This window comes from Tursiops truncatus, chromosome 13 (genome assembly GCF_011762595.2).
Source record: "Tursiops truncatus isolate mTurTru1 chromosome 13, mTurTru1.mat.Y, whole genome shotgun sequence".
Taxonomy (NCBI): domain Eukaryota; kingdom Metazoa; phylum Chordata; class Mammalia; order Artiodactyla; family Delphinidae; genus Tursiops; species Tursiops truncatus.
This window is the reverse complement of record NC_047046.1, coordinates 25,106,032-25,119,427: the sequence shown is the minus strand read 5'-3', so window position 1 is coordinate 25,119,427 and position 13,396 is coordinate 25,106,032. Positions and strand designations below refer to the sequence as shown.

The 13,396-nt window shown below is 59.2% G+C and overlaps 1 protein-coding gene across 5 annotated transcripts in view; it reads right to left on the bottom strand.

Annotated features, from left to right (window-relative positions):
• The window catches only part of GGT1 (gamma-glutamyltransferase 1), a 32,753-nt gene that overhangs the window by 7,929 nt on the left and 11,428 nt on the right, over positions 1-13,396 (bottom strand). For 2 of the 5 annotated variants that reach the window (XM_073790350.1, XM_033837310.2), the window contains 4 exons: positions 2,571-2,739; positions 1,918-2,082; positions 1,164-1,294; positions 929-1,015 (listed from right to left, as the gene is read on the bottom strand). In XM_073790350.1, the coding sequence (XP_073646451.1) occupies positions 929-1,015; positions 1,164-1,294; positions 1,918-2,078 (379 nt within the window). In that variant the 5' untranslated portion in view covers positions 2,079-2,082; positions 2,571-2,739. Of the gene's footprint in view, positions 1-928; positions 1,016-1,163; positions 1,295-1,917; positions 2,083-2,570; positions 2,740-4,554; positions 4,628-7,899; positions 8,295-11,566; positions 11,590-13,396 lie in introns of those variants that run through there. The other 3 variants (XM_073790349.1, XM_033837314.2, XM_033837313.2) reach the window with 3 other exon arrangements.

Genomic DNA, 13,396 nt, shown 5'->3' with positions numbered 1-13,396 from the left:
TCCAAAGATGCTAAGTCTGTAAGATTCCCACAATCTCACACTCTGAATGATTTCATTTCTACACTGAGTTTCCCAATGGGTAAAAATTCAAAGACTGTGTTGGAGGGGATTCCAAAACGACTGCTCTCAGCACCCTACACAGGGCTCCACCTGCAGGAGGGGTCCTGCAAAGCCTGCAGGAGGGGTTCAGACCCACTATGGCCTTTAATCCCCACACCTCCTTCCCTCCAACCTCATCCTGCAATCCACTGGGGTCCTTGCAGGGGCGCCCCCTGGTGGCCATTGATTTCCCTTGGCTGCCTGGGGAGTTGCAGGGATTTCCTTCTTGGCTTAAGGACAGGTTAGAAAAAAGAGACTCCTTCCCATACTCTAGAGAGCTATCCCCACCGATGAACAAATGAACGAACGAATGAATGACTTGGATGCCCTTTAAAAACCCAGGGTTTAGATAGCCTGGGTTCAATCCCAGCTTTACCACCATCCAGCTGTGTGACCTTAATCAGTTTACATGACCTCTCTGGGCCTCAGCATCCCCACCTATAAAATGGAAATCAACACCACGCTACCCCTGCCAAGCGTACAGGGAGGATTCAAGGGGCTCATCGGTGAAAAGGGCTGAGCAGAGTGCTGGCCCCAGGACCCCGGCACATGCAAGCTGTTGTAATAGTAATCACTCTCTCCGTGTTCTAGCTCCAGGTGGCCCTGGAGGGACCTGAGCAGAAATAACAGAAGCTCTCTTTACCCTCTGTGATGATGGGCTTGACCAATCATTATGGAGGGTTTTGTGGGGCCAGGAAGGGATGGGAGGGGACTGCCAGAGCCACTCCCAGCCCCAGATGGGATGGGGGGAATATGGAGGGTGTGAGGGGGTGCTCATGCCTTCCAGCAGCTCGTCCTGCCCCTGCACCCACACCAAGCCTGCACTCACCTTCCTCTGACTGCTCTGAGCTGTTGAACATGCCGGCAGAGGCCAGCTGAGGGGCCACCTCTCGAGCATTGATGACCTCAGCCTTTCCTGGAAGAAGAAGCATGTGGGCAGTCCGGACCAACACCAGCCCCTCACTTGTGTGAACCTAGGAGTTGCCCAGCTCTGCCTGCCCAGCCCAACTGCAGCCTGAGGCAGGCAGCCCCGCCATTCACCTCCCACCCTGCCAGCCACTCACGTGTGGTGCTGTTGTAGATGGTGAGAAACAGGCCACCCCCGATGCCCATGCTGTGTGCGTTCATGAGCCCCACGCACAGCAGGGCCGCGATGGCAGCATCCACCGCCGAGCCGCCGTCCAGCAATGCATCCCTGCCAGTGGCACGTGCCGGGAGTGAGAGCCGGCGGGCTCTCTACCCTCCGAGATGCGCACCCCTCCACACACCTCCCCACCGCCTGGCCACACTGCCCAAAGGAGGATGGAGAGGAGCCCATAGTTTTTGATTTTTTAATGTAAAAGACTGTTGTATTCTAAAACCAATGGGCTTAAATGTTCCTCTTTTTCAAGCAAACAGATGTACGTGACTTATAATCGGAAAAAAAGGGGAAATTGTTACTTTTTATTAATAACATCTTTTTTCTGTTTAAGTTTTTAAGTGAGAACTGATCTTTGTACATGTGAGCTAGGGGTCTAAAAATAAAACAGCAGAGTTTCTCTGAAGAGACAGACACCCTTGAACTGAGAAAAGGGCTCAGCTGGACACTGGGAGACCCACACCCTGCTCTCAGGGCCAGTGTCCCCTTCTCCCCTGACCAGAAGCTGCTGAGAAGGTCCAGGGACAGGATAGGCAGCTCCACGCACACCGAACGCCCCTCATCCAGGCAGCCCGTTTACCAGTGGGGAAACTGAGTCCCAGAGAGGCGAGGGTCTTGCCCAGGTCCACTTACGGTGGCTGTCTTCCAGGGCCTGTGTCCCCACACCCTGCCCCACTCACCTCCCGATCTCTGAACAGCGCTTGGCATCCGCGGCCACGGCAGCTCTGGGGTACACGTGGCTGTGGGGCTTGAAGGTCTCAGGCAGCCAGACGCAGAGGCCAATGATAAGGAGCATTAGGACCACGGCCACCAGGGCCAGCAGCATGGACCGCTTCTTCATGGCTCTGCGGGCATGGGGGATGGGAGGGTAGAAGGTCAGGGGGCCACTGCTGACCTGGCCTTGGGCGCATCATCGTCCCACAGGGCACAGCACAAAGTCGAGCCTCAGACATACGTCCTTGTGTCTCCTTCCGGCCCCCAGAATGCATGGGCCACCCAGTCCCCAGATTTTTGCTCAGGCCACTCCCTCTGCCAGAAGCTCCTGGTCCTACCTCTGCCCCCCCAAAGCCTCCTGCTTATCCTCGGGGCCCCCTCCCAGTAAGGACCCCATCTCCAGCAGGGAGCACCCCGGATTTCACTTCCAGAGAGGAGCCCCTGATCCTGCAGTCACTCCGGGAGGCACAGGCCTGGCCTGATTCCTTCCCGGCACTGTTCTTGGGTCCCCAGAGTGACCTGCCACAGAGCGTGGGGTTCAGCTTTTGTTGTGTCCTCAAAGGGGGCACCCACAGTCTCCTGAAATTATCAGATGAGCCACCGTGGGACCAGAGCCTACCTTCCTCGGCGGGTGGGAGCCCTGAGCCTCCCAAGGAGGTGGCCACAAAAGACGGTTTGGGCTGAACAGGCCGGAGGAATAACTGAGGTCTCCTTCACGCTCTGCAGGAGCCTGCGGCCGCAGAATCTGCTCCAAGGAGACTCCCGCACCACGCAGTCTGCTTGTTCTCCTGAAAATGGAGCAGGTGTCTCTGAAGCGGGCTGGGCCTGGCCCTCCGGGGAGCAATGTGAGGTGTCTCTGCCTCTGATGAACTCCGTCAGCCACTCCCATGTTGGTGAATATTCCGTCCCCACAGTGCATTTCTCTCCTGCACAGCAAGGGTGTTGCCCAGAGCAGGGCAGGGAGCTGTCATGTGGCCAAGGGGTGAGGGCCAGTGTGCCAGCCGAGGGGATGGAGCATGGGCTCTGGGGCCAGCCTGCCCCGTCTCACCTGTGTGGGACCTTGGGCAAGTCACTGACCATCTGACCATCTGTCCAGTGGAATGACAGAAGGGCCTGCTGGGAGTATTGTGAAGATAAAGTGGGTTGGAAAGCATGAAGTGTTAGGTAAGTGTTGGCTATGTTGGGAGGGCCTGGAGGTCTGTGTATGGCAGAGGGGAGCTGGTCAGCCTCCACTCACCGTTTATTTCCCTGTTGACTTCCTGCCAGGCTGTGAGGGAGGGATGGAAGTAATCCTTGGGGTCCCCGTGGCAATGGCAGCAGGCGAGGGGTGTGACCCCAACGGGGGAGGAGAGGTGTGGTGACAGAGGCAGGGTGCCTCCTCTCCCGGACTCAGTTCCCTCCAAAGGGCGATGTCTGCTGGAGAGCCCAGGGCTGGGACCCCTCTGGCTACCCTGTCCCTATTCACAGGGTCTCCTAGAGCTGGTCTAGGAATGGAGTCCCACCCAACGTGGGGGCCCAGACCCCAGCACAGAAGGGCTTTCTCCTCCCCAAGCTCAGGGGGCGGTCACACAGCTGACTACCACTCCACACCCCCAGCAGGGTCCAAGCCAGCCTCCTCTCTGTCTTGACCACCTTGACCGAATCTAGGCACCACCGTTTCTCGCTGGACACCCTCCCATCCCCCACCAGCACTGCCTGCTCTTCAGTCCTTGGAAGAGCGGTCAGAAGGCAAGGCTCTCTCCAAAGAGCCAGCCAGGTCCTGCCACCACCACTGCCCTGAGGACAGGCCATGCCCTCTACCAGGCCTGACAGCTCTCAGGGCGTACCCCGGGCCCTGGCAGGGGGCCAGGTCAGGGTTCTTGATAGAGGCAGCTGTGCTGGGAGGTCTGCGGGACCTCAGGAGCTGGGCCAGCAACCTGAGGCATCTGTTCCAGACCTAGAACTTTCCCATTATATGCGGTGGGGTGGGCGGGGCAAGACAGGAGCCGGTGTCCCCCTCCCCAGCACAGGCACAGCCCCACCCGTCAAGGAGGCCCCCCAGTCCTGTCCACTGGGTCAGGCCACGCTGGGCAGCTTGAGGGCATGGCCTCATTTCTCCTGGGCTTGGGACCATCCGCTGAGACCCCACCCCCACAACTCTGGGTCCTCCTCTCCACCCTCAGGCCCCTAGACAAGCCAGCCAAGACCTCCTGAGGTCCACACTCCAGCCCCCCACCAACCATCTGCTTGCGCATCCTTCCACCCAAGGGCCCAAGTGGGCTCCCCAAAGGGCAGGGGGTACCCTGTGAGGCTCTGTCTGCCAGGGAGTGGGGGGAGGGGTGGGCCGCACTGACCCATCCCCTTCTCCCTGGGCAGGGCAGTAGGGAGGTCTGACTCAGCCCCCCATAGGCAGCCATCCCAGCCCTGCGGAAGACACCCTGCCGGGTGACTGTGCTTCTGTTTCCCATCCCCCACACACGTTTTTCTCAGCCTCACTAAAACAACGTCCAAGCCCAGAGGACTGGCTCTCACCCAAATCAGTGTCAGGAAGGGAAACTGAGGCCAGAGAGCGGGTGCTTGACCTCCAATAGCGACCCTGCTCCTCCCCAGCCCGGTGGGCTTACCTGAGGCCTGAGGGCAGCGGGGGCCCGGGACAGCCCCTGTTCCTCAGAAGACAGCTCTGGGCTGGGACACTGGCTGGGGAGGAAGAGGCAGATTTGTCTGCCTGGGAAGGTCTTGGCCACAGTGTAGGCCAGGCCCCCCCACTCCCAGGAGCTGCCCAGAGCCACGCCTGCAGCCCTGCCTGGGCAGAGCTCCTCTGGGGGCCTCAGAGCTGGGCTGGGATCTGGGGTGGGGGTGGGCTCCTCCCAGGAGGAGCAGAGGCAGGAAAGGAGCAGGAGGGGCCAGAGGAACTCACATGCTCACGTAGTCCAGGGGGTGGGGGATGGGGGTGGGAGGGGTGCAGGGGGAGACGGGGAGAGGCCTGCAGGGGGGGCACCTAGAATCCCTGTGTGTGTCAGAATAGGTGGAGAGCGGGCGGTCCTCAAAGAGAGGTCTGGCCTGGCAGGGAGGATGGCCGGAGGGTGGCCGGAGGCTGCTGTCATGTCATGGCAACAAGGAGGCACAGGGACTCGGCCTATTGCCAAGTGACTAGAGTTCACGCAGCCCTGGGAGGGCCCTGGAGGTACGAGGTGCTGTCAGCAGTGACCCTTGCGGTCCCCTGGATGGTGGCAGCAGGCAAGGGCTGTGGCCCCAATGGGGAAGGCGAGGTGTGGCAACAGAGACAAGGCATCCCTCCTCCTGGACTCAGGCCCCTCCGAAGGGCGGGTGTCCCCCACAGGCTTGCCCTGTCCTTGTTCAGAGTATCTGAACTCCAGGGCCAGACATGGTGTCCCAGAGATGGTTCCTAAGGCCGTGGAGCAGGGGTGTCACCAGCACCAGAGCAGAACCCAGACCTGAGAGGCTCACCACACCCCACAGCTGGACGGCAAGGGTACCTCCCTGGGGCACGGCCCAGGGCTTCAAGTCCGGAAGGTTCCACCACCTATCCAGGAACATTAGTGCCCCAGGCCCAAGGAACCACCTAAACAGCCTGGAAAGGCAGGGCCCAGAGACGGCCAGAGCGGGTCCAAGGTCACACAGCCCACCAGTGCACACCTGGCTACCCCGTACCCGCCCCAAGTTGCTGCATGTCCCTGACCAGCCCACCAAGGAGTCCAGAGTCAGGAGCAGCTGCAGACCCGCCCCAGGGAACTTGGACACTGCCCCCTCCCCCTTTGGCTTTCGTCAGCCAAGGAGAAGGCTCAGCCACTTCCTGAGTCATGCCTCCCTCCCCCTCTCCCCAGCTCGCTGTGCCGAAGCTGCCCAGGAGCCCCCACAGCCCCCATCTGTGCCATCTAATCCGCAATAACCCCGCAAGGCTGCAACATTTGATAGGTAGAAGGAGACGTGGAGGCTGACCAGACATTGCTGCCTGCCCTGGGTCACACAGCCAGAACAGGCCTGGTCCTATCACTCAACTGCCCTTGGGCGGGCTTGGCATGGAACCGAACCAATGCACTACCATGAAATCTTCAAGCAGCATGACCCTGGGATGGGGGTGCCATGACAGCTCTTTCCCTAGACACCATCCCCTCCCCTGCAGACCGGGGTAACTAAGAAGATGGACAAGGCAGGATCCAGGGACCAAGGCCCAAGACCTGTCCCCAAGGACTGGACATCAGCCAGGAACATCAGGGTATTTGGTCCTGCCTGAATGGCTGCATTGCAGCTCAGTCGGCTGGGAGGGGTCTGCAGTGGAGAGCCACAGGGCTCTGTCTCAATGCCTGAGCCTGCTCAATGGTTTTCTCCCTGCCTGGGATGGCATGAGACATGGTAGAAGTGGCAGGAAGGTAAGAAGAAGGTCTGAGTGGGCAGAGGATGACCCAGACCCCCCAGGTGACCTCAACAGGAAAACCCTGAGCTGAGGCAAGTTGGAGGAAGCCCAGCTGCAGCTGCAGGTTCTATGGAGGGGAGACAAAAGCGAAGGTGTCTCAAAGGCCATGTCGACTGAGGCATACATACGTACAGAACAAAGAAAGCCCTTCCTCACATATCAAGTGTGTCACATTCTGTCCCAGTCAGCCCCCCACACCCACATGCAGAGAGGGGACCTGGGGGCAGTTGGTCTGGGCTGGAGGTCTCCTCCAGACCCCACAGCTCCTGTCCTAGGCACAAAAGGTGGTGAGTTCTCTGCCCCCAGGAATATGCAAGCCTCACCCAGCCAGAGATACTGACCCTGCCATCAGCACCACCCCCTCCCAGTACACACACATATACACACACACACACACACACACACACACACACACACACACACACACACCCATGCTGAATCTAGGCTGAGCGAGCATGTTCTAGGACGCAGCAGAGAAGAGAGCATGAAGAAGAGTGAGACAGAACAGACAGCGTGGGGTTTCTCTGTTAATCCTCCAGCCCCAGAGTCACAGGGGCGAAACTGGGCACAGCCCCAAACCCATTCACAGGCCTGAAGCCGAGGCTTAGGTAGAAGCGACTTGGCCCTGGAGGCACATGGATGGACAGATAGGCACCCCTTCACCTTCCTTACCACCAATGCCCACAGTGAGGAGTGACGTCCCCTAGGTATGAGAACACAGCTCTGGGCAGGAAGCTTACCATGACCCAGACTGGATTTGGGAGGCTCCTTCCCCAAGACCTGATAACCACTACCTGCCAGAAACCTGTCGAAATAGCTATACATGCCTGCAATGACCACAAGGGGGCGGGCGTCCCCGGAGTTGTGCAATCACCCCTTGTACTTGTACCGGCCATGCCCCACCCCCACCATGAGAGCAAACCAGAGCCCGAGAGATGTGGCCCGAGGACACAGCACCTCAGCCCCCATCACCACTCACCTCTACTCCAGACCCGCCACCCCAGTGACCCCACCACCACCCCAGGCTGCCCCATCCTTCTGGGCCTCAGTTTCTCCACACTGCCCTCCTCCCTCTCAATCCAAGAAGCCCACTTCCCCACCCTCCTCCACCCACCCCACAACTGTAGCAGTCAGCCAGGAAGCCTTGTCAGGCAGCCTCAAACCCACTTACTGGAAAAGAAACAGAGGCTCCCAGCCCAGACCCAGTCAGACCAAGGGCCTAAGGCTCTGCCCATCCGTGTGACCCCTCTGCAGGATCCGTCCACACAATCCCCACCCCCATCACCCTGAAGGGCAGCTCACTCCCATGACGCAGGTGTATAAACTGAGGCTCAGAGAGGACGGGGGACTCCTCCAGAGCACAGCCAGGACATAACAGAGCTGGGGCTGGAACCCAGTCCTCCAGATGCCCCCGAGAGGCCCCAAGCCTGAGCTCCCCACTCCTACGATGTCCAGCAGCTCAGAGATGGTGAGCTGAGCTTCAGGGTCACATAGCACTGGGGTACAGCCAGACGCCCATCCTGCCCCAGCTCACCTGGCTGCAATGCTGGTCCTCCTTCTGTACTCCAGCACAGAGCAGAGTCCCCAGTGCCCAGCTCCTCCCCTCCCTCCCCCTGCTGGCCTGAGTGGGGGGAGGCTTTAAAGGCACAGGAACCTTTCCAGGTGGGAAGAGGACTGGTTCCTGGTCCTGTCCCTGGGGCTGTGTGACCTGGGACAGCAGGTAGCCTCTTCAAGCCCAGTGGGGTCCCAAACCCTGCGTAAGAGACCTGAGCTTTGAGGGCCTCGGTAGGGCTACATGAGGCTGGGTTTCAGGCAGAGGCCAGTTAGGCCAAGGGTCCTCTGGGAGGAGGAGAACTCCCGGCCACGTTCAATATCCAAAGAGAGGTCCCACAGTGCTGGGGCACAGCCAGATGCCTCCACCAACAGGGGTGGGTGTGTGAGCATCAGAGGCCCCGCCAGGCCTGAGAAGCCTGACGCTTTCTCTAGAGTTCCTGGTCAGGGGATGCCCTCGCCCCCACGCCCGGGGCTGCAGATGTCCACAGGCTGTCACTCCAAGGACCCTGGTCACCGTCACCAGGACAGAAAGGAGTCACATGAACCGGGGAGTCTTTCCTCATCCCTCAACTTCCTGGGGTTGAGGAGGCAGGCTGATGGAGGATGGGGCCATCTGCTCACGACCCCGCACCTGCTCCAGCCAACAGGATGGGGTGGGTACCCCCACAGGGCTGGCAGGCCCAAGCCTGCCCATTCTTCTGAGGTCCACACACAGCCTGCTGCTTACACGTATTCATCCATCATTCATTCATTCACTCACTCTCCCATCTGACCCTGGCCCATTCAGATTCTTCTCTCAAGCAGCCCCCAGCCAGACTGAAGATGGGATAGTATAGTCAACCAAGGAGGAAGAGGAGCCCAGGACCCCCAGGGAGGGGCAGAAACTATGCGGGGGGGGATCCAGATAGCACTGGGATCGGACTGTGGAGGCCAGCCAGGCAGAGGGAACAATTTGAGCCTGGGGCATCTCCGCAGCAGTGAGGGTACAAGGGAGACTCTTGACCGCCCTGACCCTTCCTGAGCCCTGAGGCATCAAAGCTGGAAAAGGAAGTGGCTGAGCTCAGACCCTGAAGGCCAGGCCAGTGCATCTGGACTTAGAGAGCCCGGGGAGGCTGGTGAATGTGCCACCGGGCTGGGTAACCCATTAACCCCAGCTCACTCATTAAGACCATTAGCTCCTCAGCCATTCTGGGAGTCAGGCAGAGGGCAGGGGCCATGGGAAGAAGGGAGTGTTGATGGGGCGCTGGCTGGGGGCTGGCTGAGCTTGGGTCTCTGTGTCCCTGCTCCTGGAGGAGCTCCCCTGGGTCAGGCCGGCCTCCAGCCAGGGGAGCTGCCAAGGCAGCCTGGGGGCCCCACCCCACCATCCCAAAACCTTTCATCTGCTAATCACCCCTGTGGGGCTGGCACCAGCGACCTAGAGAGTTTGGGGGCCTTGGCCAGACAGGAGGCTCAGGCCCTGGACCAGTGGTCAGGGAGGCAGGCACCTGGCCCATCCCCCACTCTGAGAAGTGGGTCCACAGAGGCCTTGGAGGCCACTTTCCTGCTCTAACAGGCTCAGGTCTGCCCCACTTCTATGCCTGGAAAAACAAAGCACTTGTGGGGCAAGCAGGGTGTTCCTGGCACAGGAAACCTCACCCTAAGTAGAAAAAGCACTTACCCAAAGCTACCCGGCAGGACAGCAACCCAGGAAATGGGGAAAGACCTGCAAACCACTTCCTACCAGTGGTGCCCCACCCTGCTGTCAGGTCCTGGGAGTGGCTGTGTCTGAGCCCCCAGAAGTGCCAGCTGAGCCTGTGCCCCAGGTGGGCCACATCCGGCTGGTAGAGACACAACATCCTGGGCGTTCCCTGGTGGCCTTGTGGTTAGGATTCTGGGCTTTCACTGCTGGGGCCTGGGTTCAAAACCTGGTGGGGAACTGGGATCCCACAAGCCACGTGACTCGGCCAGAAAAAAAGACACAACATCCCAAAATGCAGTTGGGAGCCTCACAGTGAGTGAGCCAGGCAGGCAGGTCCAGATGCAAGCAGCATCTGACCCATCCTCCAGAGCTGCTGGGCCAGGATCTCAGGGCCCACCGGGAGTCAGGAAACCTAATATCATCCAAGACACTTTGTGTCCCCTGGTATCTGCACCAAGGAGACATCTGGTCAGTTGGCTGAACAAAAGTTCATCTTCATCAATTTGAGGACCACAGAATCTCAAATGTTTGGCCTCTGAGCTCCCATCTCCATCACCCCAGAAGGGTCGGCTTGCACACCTGCCATGACAGGGAACTCACTACCTCTAAGGACAGTGAGACTGGTTGTTTGGCAGGTTCTTCCCAATGTCAAGCCCCAATTGCCCTTCTTGGAATGCCTTCTGCACCGGCTTCAGGGGGACCTGGCCTAACACGCTGCCCACTGTCAGAGGCCACAGAGCAGGGCTCCCCATACCCTATGGCTATTGGGCCACCACCTCTCAGAGCCACACAGACCACACTGAATGGACGGAAGAACTCGGGTTTGGTGAAGGGGATGGTGAGGCCCAGTGGTAGTGGGAAGTGAGCTCTGGCCAACTGCAGGCATAGGCAGAGAGCCCCCTGTGTCCCAGACACTCCCTGGTGCCCTTGTAGCGGTTCACCATCTCAGCACCCACCTTTGATGTGAGGACAGAGGCTGGAGCTCCGGCAAGTACATGAGCCTCCAGGGCTAGCAGCTTGTTAACACCTGGAAACTTCCGGCAGCAGAGCCAGTCTGGCACCTGGTGGACCAAGTCTAATTCCCAAACTCAGAGGCAGCGCAACCAAGGGCATGGGCTCTACAGTCCCTAGGTTCAAGTTCAGTCCCAGCCCTGATGGCCCAGGGTCTCCTCTTTCTGCCTTCAGTTTTCTATCTGGATAGCAGAGATCATTAAAATAGTTGTTGGGCAGATGCACTGAGACAGCCATGCACAGGCTGCTGTGAGCACCATGACCTCCATGGTCCAGCACCCGGGCCTGCAGCTGCCTCTCCCTCCTGGATGAGCAGCTCAGAGCTCAGAGGTCATAAGTGCCCCACTCCTGGCCACCGCAGCCTCCCTGCCTACGGCTCCCTGCATAGGTAGCATGTATCACATCACCTCATAATTATCTGCGGTGTCTGGGAGCTCCAGGGGGTGGGGGAGGAAGGCTGCGTCTTGCCCACACCCCAGCCCAGCACATGGCTTGGTCTCCCGGAGAGCCGACATACTCCTATCTCCAGGTGTGTGTGTGTGGGTGCAACGCCCAAGCCCACCTGTCCACGGCTGCCATCCCCCACCCCGTGACCCTGCACAGGGCTAAGTGGGTGCGCGGTTCCGCTAATGCCAAAACTGCCCCACACTCTCCATGCACACCCTGCTCAGCCTGCCTGGGCTTGTAGAAGCCCTGCCCCCACCCCCTTTTTCAGCATCTCTTTGGCCCCCCCCTCACTGAAACATCCTGTTGGCTGATGTTTCAGATGCCTAACCAACAAGCCGGAACCTGAGCTAGGCAGCTACCCTCCCAGACCTCCACCGGCCATGTTAGCCAGGGCCTAGCCCTGGACAGCAGCCCACGCATCCTCCCCGGCCCTGTCCAGCAGCCCCTACCTCTACACCCCCTCCTGCTCGCCAAACCTGACCCCCCAGCCCCCCGCACCGCCCCCTCTCACCTGGCAACTTTGCAGAGTCCCCAGCCGCTCTACTACTGCATCCGCAGTGCTCTGAGCACATCCCTCCCCCACTGAAAAACACTTCAAAGGTTCACGTGGCCCTCCAGATAAATTCCTGTCAGCTGGGGCCTGCCCCTTCCTCTGTGTGATTCACCCACTGCCCTACTGCTGGGGCTCTTCCATCAGGCCCCAACTTCAACGCCACCGCCTCCTCATTGAAGCCCTCCTCTGTCTCCTGGTCTGATTCTTCCTCGGCTCCCGCAGTGTCTGGGACCCCCATCACAGCTCCCCACCTCTGCTGTTCCTTTAACCTCCTGCGTCTTTGTCTCTGAAGTATCCACAGGGCCCAGTGATCATCACTAAATGTAAATATAATGGCTGTCAGGTGGCTGGGTGGATTCGGCATGAAGCCACGGAAGATTGATTAGAGCCTACGCATGCCACGTGCGTGTGTGCTGGACGCTTTCCTCGCTGCGTCTAATCCTACACCTTTGCCAGATGGGCATTCTATTTTCCCCATTTTACAGAGGAGGAAACAGTTTTGCAGAAGCTACTGTAGTGGGCCGAATAGTTTCCCCCCAAATCCACATCCGCCTGGGAGCTCTGAATGGGACCCTATTTGGAAATAGAGTCTCTGTAGAAGTCATTAGTTAAGATGAGATCATCCTGGGTTAAGGTAGGCTCTAAATTCAATAAGGTAGGCTTCCTGTAAGAAGGGAGACACACAGACACAGTGAAGGAGGCCTTGTGGCCATGGAGGCAGAGATTGCAGTGAAGCAGCTACGAGCCAAGGAAGGCCGAGAACTGCCGGCCATCGCCAGAAGCTGGCAACGGGCAAAGAGAGACGATTCCCGAGCACCTTCAGAGAGCACAGCCCTGCCAACACCTTGATTTCAGACTTCTGGCCTCCAGAACTGGGAGAGAATACATTTCTGTCGTTTTAAGCCATTACCAAGTTTGTGGTAATTTGTTATGACAGCCACAGAAAACTAGTACCACTAACTACCTTGTCCGTGTTTATACACCCCAAAAGGGGGCAGGTCCAGGGGATTAGGAGCTGGGGCCTGAGCCTACACCTGTGACCCCCGTGGTGACTCCTAGCCCTGCAGGAAGCTCACAACCTATTCCTTAGAGCCAGATCCAGGGGAAACTGTCTCCATAGACTGTCTGTCTGCTTCCTTCCTCCTAGTGAGTTCCGAATCCATCCTGCATCCTTCTTTGCAGTGGCTGCCAGGAGGCTCAGTGACACCTGGCTCCTTGCTGAGGTACCATCAGCCCTGGGCTTCCCTGCCTCCTCCTGGGCTTGAAATATCCCACTGGGTGGGTAGGGAAGACGCCCGAAGGTGGGACAGGTCCAGCTGCAGCGCCAGCAACAGCCCTCCACCCAACCTGCTGGGTCATCAGGACCCTGCTTCCCTGTCATTCCACCTGGGCCACCAGCTGTCGGTGCTACTTGTCTCCTGGAAGTTCCCACTTGGGGCCCAAGATGCCCCCAGCAGGGCCTGGGTTCCGTCCACTTGACTCTCTGGCTCCCAGGGGTGGTAAGGCTGCCCAGAGAACCCCTGAACCTCCACATCAGCCCTGGGGGCTGAGAGGGCAACACCACAGCCCTCCACCCACGGGGTCTCCCCAAACACAGCTCAGCGGCCCAGGGCAACTCCAGGCAGAGGGGCCAGCAGGCTTTAGTTAAGCATACATGGAGGCCGGCCAGTGGGGGGACAATGCTACCATTCCCGAGGGCACAGCTCTGTCTCTGGGGTCCCCTGTCCCAGTCAGGTTAGGCCAGAAAGAGTCAACCTCGCCACCCCTCACAGGAGGCTGAGGGAGGCC